We start from the raw sequence: 8,167 nt of genomic DNA, 5'->3' as shown, positions 1-8,167 counted from the left end.
TGGAACCTTCCAATGCCGGAAATAGCCAAAAAGCCCTATTTTACATAACTTTAAAGTGGTGTATGTCAAAATCGTGAATGACATTCTTTGGACATGTGTCCAAGGTATTCCCATACCAAATTTCAGGTCATTCGGATTTAATATTAGGGCACAGGAGTCAAAAATGTACATTTTTGGTCAGAAAATAGCAAAAAAGCCCTATTTTACAAATTTTTAAAGTGGTATATGTCAAAAGCGTGAATGGCATTCTTTGGACACGTGTCCAAGGTATCCCCATACCGAATTTCAGGTCATTCAGATTTAATATTAGGGCACAGGAGCCAAAAATGTACATTTTGGGTCCGAAAATAGCCAAAAAGCCTTATTTTTCCCAATTTTAAAGTGGTGTATGTCAAAAGCTTGAATGAATTTTTGTAGACATATGTCCAAGGTATCCCCATACCAAATTTCAGGTCATTTGGTTTTAGTACCTGGGAACCAGATCTCAAAATGTATATTTTTTGCCTGAAAATGGCCAAAAAACCCAAATAAAACAATTTTTCAAAAAAATGAAAAAAAAAAGCGTCGGGGTATTTGCCCACTCTACCTTCATGCCAAATTTCGTGTTATTTGGCCGGAAAATGGCAAAGATGAATCCATTTAAAGAAATGGCAGGAGAAGGAGGAGGAGGAGAAGAAACATGAGAGAACACAATATATTTCATCCATACCATGGTATGGACTGAAATATAAATATTTTAATGTATGAACAAAGTGCTAGACAAACAAGCTGACAAAGCATCACGGAAGGAGGAGATAAATCAGAGGCTTCAAACTACAGCCAGGGAAGACGCACCTCTCTCTTCCCTGGGGAACATGGGTGCTCTCTCAGGCAGACAAACTTCCACGGACGCTCCCAGCAAGCGACGGCCCAAGTCTCCGGACCTGTCAACGATGGCAACCAGCTCTTTAAACCTGCTGATGAATGTGAGCTCGTGTCTGATCCGATCGCACTGCGCCAGACTCAGCCCTCTGCAGGTCTCCATACAGTCCAGGACAGGGCCGATCGTGTGGACTGCGTCTGGGTTCAGCGTGGGCTCTATCATCACGGGTCCGGAACCACCTGAGTTTTCTGCATGTGCAACATATTCTCATTAGTAACGAATAAAACACTATCGTATGAAGATGAGCTAGACAAAATCAGACATCTGAATGTTTTTACCTGCACAGAACGTTGTCGTATCATTTCTGCCACGTATCCAGACATTGATGAAGTCTTCTGGAAAACTGATATAAAATTTATCAGTCACACATGGCTTACTGACAGTGCAATGTTAGGGACATACAAGACATGTGAATACCTTGTGTGTTTCAATAAACGTGCAAGAAGAATGCTTTGCTTATCAAATGAAATTGTTTGATTCACTGAAAAATTGAAAATATAACCGGTCTCACCGACTGGATCCCGTTGCCGTGTCTTGTTCGATGTCAGACAGTGGGTAGAATACTGGTGTTCCGGTTTCTTTTTCTGACTCATCCCCAAAGCACCAGTCATACTGGATGGACGGTATCCACTTCTCCTTGATCTCAAAGAGACAACTGCTGAGGAACTTTCTAACAGGAAGGGCCTGTGTGAATACTGGCTGATCTTCAGCTTCAGCCGACAGAAGCTCTACCTTCAGGTAGTGCTTCACTTGGGTTACCACGTAACTGTTGCTTTACATCGTCGGTAGGGAAGCGGCCGCAGCCGGCGAACACGTGGGACTCTTGCAGACCGAACCTGCGCACACAAATGGCCTGTAGACGATAGAACATGCCACTTGGGAGGAACATGTTGTCGAATACGACATACAGAGGATGCTGGTATCTCCTCATGTGCCCAGGATACAAGGTGCTGTCTTCAGGCTTTGTGGCCAGGAGAGACGGTACGAAGTAGATCTCTTCTTTCTCAGGATCACCTGAAGTGTCATCAAACCCACCGATCGACGTGGCGTTGCAGAGGAGGTAGTACTTTTCCATCAGTCGCTTCAGGAAGGGCTTGTGTCGGAGAAGGAAGGGTTTCTGCATCTTCTGATCTGCTTTGGTCCAGATGATTGTCAACAGCCTGTCACTGAGGATGCCTTCCGTCTCCAGCCTCCTCCACATCTCGGCAACCTCCCCATCCGTGTTCCTGTCCTGTTGGTACTCCGGGACGGTGATGATGGTCTTGAAGACGTCAATCATCACCTGAGGTCGAAGGGCCACGTGATCACAGAGAACAGGTTCGTTGATGAAAATGATGTCACCAAGGTCGTGTAGGAAGGTCAAAATGTCGGCAACATCGCTGTCATTCTCGATGCCCACGTCATCCCTCCGGGCCAGATCGACGACATCTTGGAAACGGCAGAATGGGTCGTCCTCTCTCCTCTTGTCCATCAGTTTGGACTTCAGATGAAGCCAAGTCATCGGCACCTCTTGGCCCATGAACCACAGACCCTTCGCCACCTCACGGAGGTATTCTCGGAGCTCGTCAATGTCGCTGTTGTCCTTGTCGAAGTTGTCGATGACAAATATCTTTGGTAAGACGTGTTTCCCGGCAGCCTTACCACTGATATGATCACGTATGTCTTTCTTGTAGTCCTCAATGTCCGACTGAAATTAAGAGCACAAATTCATCTTCAGGACCTACAGGTACTGTTGATCAATCCCAGAAAACAACCCAAGACTGATCCTTTCGGCCATCGATATTAACTACACATTTCAGAGCAAAGACAAGCTCAACCATAGTCAGATAGCACAGGGAGGTGTTTGAGGAACTCTGAAGGAATCACGGTGCCCAAGGCACGGACAAACAGACTGTACAACTCGTTCCTCCACTGCACAATTAGACTGTACAATAGCCAAATGCACACCTAGTGTTCTAGTGTTTCATGTCCCACTTTTGTATGTAATTGCCTTGTGCGTCTTTTGTACATATGTAAAGTCCACACAATTCAGGAGTACTACGTAACCCTGCTATGTTGACTGTTCTTAATAAAATTGAAAATTGAAATTGAAAACCACTATTCGTAAAGTTTAGAACATATCTAAAGATCCTCCATACCTCGCTGACCCTGTCCTTGTGCGTGAGGACCAAAACGACACGCGGCTCTCCTGTCTGCTCCCGCCCGTGCACCAGGGTGTGTGTGCGGACAGAGTTCAGCCAGTGGTCCAAATAGTCTGGACGAGCAAAAACGTCTTATCATTTTCGTGTACCAAATTATCTTTGCCTTATCATTTCAGTTTTTCAACGTTACATACGTTTATGTGATTTAAGTTCTTTTTCAATTCTAATGTTCAAGGTGACAAAACCGACTGCATTGTCACAACTTAGGCTTACAGTTGAAGACATGTACTACCATGTAAGGTCAGCACAATTCAGCGGTCCATAATTTTTTTATGTACTGCTGCTATGCTGACCACTGTCTTAAATAAAGAATAAAAAAAGAATAAAGAAGAAGAAGCGGTACGTACCTCTTCCAGTTACGAGGTTGTCCGCTGCCGCCTTGTAGTCCAGATCAGGAACTGGGTCGGACAGCTTCTGCAGCAGTGACATGACCAGGATGTAGATCCCGCGGTACGTGAAGAAGCACTGGTGCGAGCCGTAGTACGTGGCCTGGCCGCCAAAGTCCCAGAGGGAGAGACGCGGGTGTTCGGCTGTTCCAAGCTGCTCCTCGGTCACGCCACCTTGGAGTCGCTCCTTGGCTTTTTCTATGACATCATCCGGAATGTCTGGTGTTTGCTTTTGAACCATCACGTCACTCTGAAGTGGCTGTTGAGCTTTTATTTTGACATCATCCGGCATGTCTTGTGTTTGACGTGACGTAGTCGTGACCACACTTTCTTCTCTCCCTGCAATTAAAGATTTGTCTTGTTTAATCGATCTTACTTGAAATCTTATTGCCTTTCATTCTTGTACATTTTTTCTGTAGAGACCAATTACAGTACTACTACATTTGCAAATAATTCCTTGGCTCAAAGATATTCATTTACAACAAAGAACCGTCTAGCGTAAAGCAACCAGCTCCTTTTTATCTTCTATACTGTACATTTCTAACTTGTGAAAACATCTATGCATTTCTCACCTTCTTTCTCATCGTCTTCCTCCAGTTTTTGTGTCTGTAGACTTTGCGTCGGCGTCTCGTCCTTCCGTGGTTTCCTCTGCTGCGTTTGCAAAGTCCGCTTCCTTGTCGTTTTTTGTGCTTTTCCTGAGTTTTATATGAACACGAGAAAGTCATTGAGATATCACTGCCCCTTCATCTCTATGTGTGTGTTTCTAGATGACGCGTGAAAACGATATAGAGGTGCCAATTCTCGTGTTCTGTGCATATATTGTAGATTAATGAATAAAACGTCATTCTTCTAATTTTTAAAAGCATTTTCGTTGTCCTGACTGTGTGCGTTGCCCTGTACATGTGTATATTATAATAAAAAGTTGAACTTTATTCCAACACACAGTTTATAGAGAGATCAAATTTTCAGCGACCACTGTTGCCTTCATCAGGATAACTAATTATAATGACCGATCACAGAGTAACGAAAGCGAGGCTAGCCAAGGCGGCAGCGTTTTTGTACCAGGCTCCAATTTTTCCGCATATATAGGTTATTTTCTGGAGACTACATCGCCAAAGCTGTACTCAGACCTCTACAAGAGTGTCAAGGTTAAGCGCGAATCGATAGATGGGTTTTTGGTGTTGATCAGACGTCGCCTTGACACATTTACTGTGAAGCTTTACCATCGTTACGCAACAAGTCAAGATGGCGGCCCCCACTGGATGACAGCGTCCCTGGAGACAACAAAGAACCGGCAAGCTGGACGACCGTCGTCAAACGGGGAGCAACGAAGGAAACTGTCTTCCCCATTTTCGTAATGGAGAGAGAGATAGTTACGAAGGAAGAAGCGTACACCAAGCCTATCAAAGAAGAGGAAGTGTATCACTCTTTGATACAGAGAGTACACCCAAGTCACCTGAGATCAGTTCAGAGAGTTCGTGCGTTGTGGCGAATTTATCTCCATAACAACGCAGCAAGGGCAAAGCTGCTTATTGAAGGAATATCTATTAGAAATAAGTCAGTTGAGTGTAAAGACACAAATCCCTTCAGTCTGAAGTCGAGAATGGCCAATATGAACAATATACAAGTTACCGTTAAGGACATACCCGAGTCAGCGGATGATAATATAATTATCGAATTCCTGACAAGGGCAGGCTGCAAAACGGTAGGAAATGTGATCAGAAGAAAAATCAGGTATAACTACCGCCTAACCAATTGTAACAATGGAGACAGAGTAGTGTACATAGAACAAAAACCGACGGATCCCATACAGCGCAGTGTTAAGATAGGCACTCACTGGCATGGGCTCGTGTCTTTTACGACGGACAAGTTCAAGAGCCTGCCGTCAAGACACCAAACAATCAAAGCGGAGCTACTGGGACCCAGTCTGTCTCTAGTCCTCAAACAGAGGCAACCATGGAATACATTGACAATGCATTTGATAAGTATGTGAATGAGGGAAGTAGCGGAGAAAGAGATAACACATCCAACTTGAAAGAGGGTTCGGACAACGAGTGTCGACAAGAAGACGAGAAAGTAGAGGAAGTCCGTAAGGAAGATGTAAATAAGGAGAAGGACAACTCGGTCCAACCTACAGTCAAACCTAAAGAAAAGAAGAAGAAAAACAAAAGAAAAAAGAGGGATAAAGGAAATGAAGATAGCGACAGCGAAAATGTTCTGTCAGAATCAGACACAGTAGGAAAGGATGTAATTGGCAGACAACTCACTAGGAAACGTGGGAGAAACAAGTACGTCATCCATCCTAACGTTCCTTAAGAAAGCGAGAGAAAGTCAGGCGGCTAAGCGACCCCGAGTACCAAGCTCACCCTCCGAGTCAAGACCCAACCTGCCAGCGAAGCGGAGAACAGGCCCGGGCGACAAAGAGGAACAGCGTGCGTCAACAAGAGCCAGAGATGAGATAGGTGAACAGTGGGACGTTATTAGTGACGCTACTGATCAAGAAGAAGTGGTGTGTGGCTTGACAAAGCAGACTGCAGCTGTTACATAGACGCTAAGGCACATCAGCCACTTACTCTAGAAGGAAAAAATATTATAATGGAACGGACTGGACTCTTATTATCGAATGCCGACTTGGATTTGATGTAAAATGGACAAACTTTAAGGACCAGTATTATGTGAGTATTGCTACATACAAACATACTTATGGCTGGGCAAGAAAAGATATGTGTGTTAACACTTAATGTAAGAGGACTGAGAAACAAGGAGAAAAGATTACAAGTGTTTACCTGGGTAAAATATCAAAAAGCAGACATAGTTTAACTTCAAGAGACACACTTTACCAGCGATATGATACAGTTAGTTAACAGGGAGTGGGGAGGAAAATGTTACCATAATTTCGGAACAAACCTAAGTAGAGGAGTTAGTATACTATTTAATCCCAGGATATCTGTTACTGAACTAGAAGTCAGTAATGATAATGTAGGTAGAAAAACCCTGGTAAACTGTAAAATCAAAGACGAAATGTTCACACTAATTAATATATATGCACCAAATGAGCCATCTAAAAGAACTTGTTTCTTCAAAGAATTGATTACCTGGTTACACGAAATGAACATACACAAGTTAGTTATAGGCGGGGACTGGAATACTATCCTAGACAAGGAGAAAGACAGAACTCCCCCTACTGCTCATAACACATATAACAATGAGCCAGGAACAATAATTGTAGACATATGTAACATTTTTAACGTATACGATGTATGGAGAGAGACATTTCCCAGCAAACGACAATACACCTGGAGAAGAAATAACCCCATGGTGGCATGTCGATTAGATTACTTTCTGATCCAAAAATCGTTTGGAAATAGAGTGATCAGTGCGGACATTAGACCTGCTGTACGCACCGATCATCAAGCGGTAATGCTAAAGATCACCACAAAACAAGCCGAAAAAGGGCCAGGACTGTGGAGATTTAACAATAGTTTGTGTAAGGACATGAACTATAGAAAGCTTTTAACACAAACGATAAAAAGTATGCAGGGGAGATGTAAACAGTATGACCATAGAACGCACTGGGATTTATGTAAAAAAAACTCATAAAAGAAAAAACAATACAATACAGTAAAAGAAAAGCGCTTTGTCGTTCAAAATGTCTTAGATCTCTCGAAGAAAATATTGCAGTTCTTGAAACAAAAATAAATGGAGAAACAGATTCTTATGATGATATATTACAAGATATAACCAGGCAAAGGAACAACTTGATAAATTTTATGAATATAAAGCAACTGGGGCAAGGATACGATCAAGGACTAGATACTATGAGCAAGGTGAAAAATCCACAAAGCTTTTTTTAAACCTAGAACGGAGTAATGGTAAAAAGCACACCATCACAAAGTTAACGGGACCCAATAAGGAATTGTTTACAAACACAGCTGGGATACTACAACACTGCAAAGAATTCTACGAAGACTTGTATAGATCTAAACAGGTGGCCGACGAAGAGGCAGACATTTTTTAGTAGGAATTAACATACCGGATACCCTGTCTGAAGACGAAAATGCACATTTAAATAAAACACTTACTGACAGTGAATTTATAAAAGCTCTTACACAAATGAAAACTGATAAAAGTCCGGGGTCAGATGGCTTAACCGTTGAATTTTATCAAAACTTTTGGGACATTATAGGCCAATTAGTGTTAAATTCAATTAAGGAAGGATTGGAAAAAGGAGAATTGTCGTTATCACATAAGAAGGCTATTCTCAAGCTGCTACATAAAGGGCGGTGAGGAAGATAACCTAGATAATTGGAGACCTGTAAGTTTGTTGAATGTTGACTTCAAAATATTAACCCATGTACTCGCAAATAGATTAAAACCTCTTTTGCCAAAACATATAAATGAAAACCAAACAGCATATATAAAGGGACGCTGTATTACTCAAAACATAAGACTACTTTTAGATATTATGACATACACGGAGAAAGTCAATAGTCCCGGTATACTGTTATTTTTAGATTTCAAAAAGGCATATGATTCTATAGAATGGAACTTTTTAATCAAGGTGCCGAATAGATACAATTTTGGAGATACTTACATAAAATGGGTAAGAACTATTTATAACAAATGTAGCAGTGCAGTAACTAACAATGGATGGCTGT

At 42.2% G+C, this 8,167-nt stretch overlaps 2 protein-coding genes across 2 annotated transcripts in view; both read right to left on the bottom strand.

Annotated features, from left to right (window-relative positions):
* LOC109471643 overlaps nt 1-8,167 on the bottom strand; it is an 88,980-nt gene that overhangs the window by 37,744 nt on the left and 43,069 nt on the right. The gene's annotated exons all lie outside the window — the stretch shown is intronic.
* Nucleotides 1-8,167, bottom strand: part of LOC109471647 — a 41,520-nt gene that overhangs the window by 4,700 nt on the left and 28,653 nt on the right. Inside the window, 6 exon segments of the mRNA XM_019770987.1 lie at nt 835-1,110; nt 1,201-1,265; nt 1,434-1,687; nt 1,689-2,609; nt 3,061-3,176; nt 3,471-3,844. Coding sequence (XP_019626546.1) covers nt 835-1,110; nt 1,201-1,265; nt 1,434-1,687; nt 1,689-2,609; nt 3,061-3,176; nt 3,471-3,844 — 2,006 coding nt within the window.

Source organism: Branchiostoma belcheri, unplaced genomic scaffold (assembly GCF_001625305.1).
Source record: "Branchiostoma belcheri isolate BF01 breed outbred unplaced genomic scaffold, Haploidv18h27 scaffold251, whole genome shotgun sequence".
NCBI classification, from domain to species: domain Eukaryota; kingdom Metazoa; phylum Chordata; class Leptocardii; order Amphioxiformes; family Branchiostomatidae; genus Branchiostoma; species Branchiostoma belcheri.
Note: the sequence above shows the minus strand (reverse complement) of the source record. Positions and strands in the feature narration are given on the sequence as shown.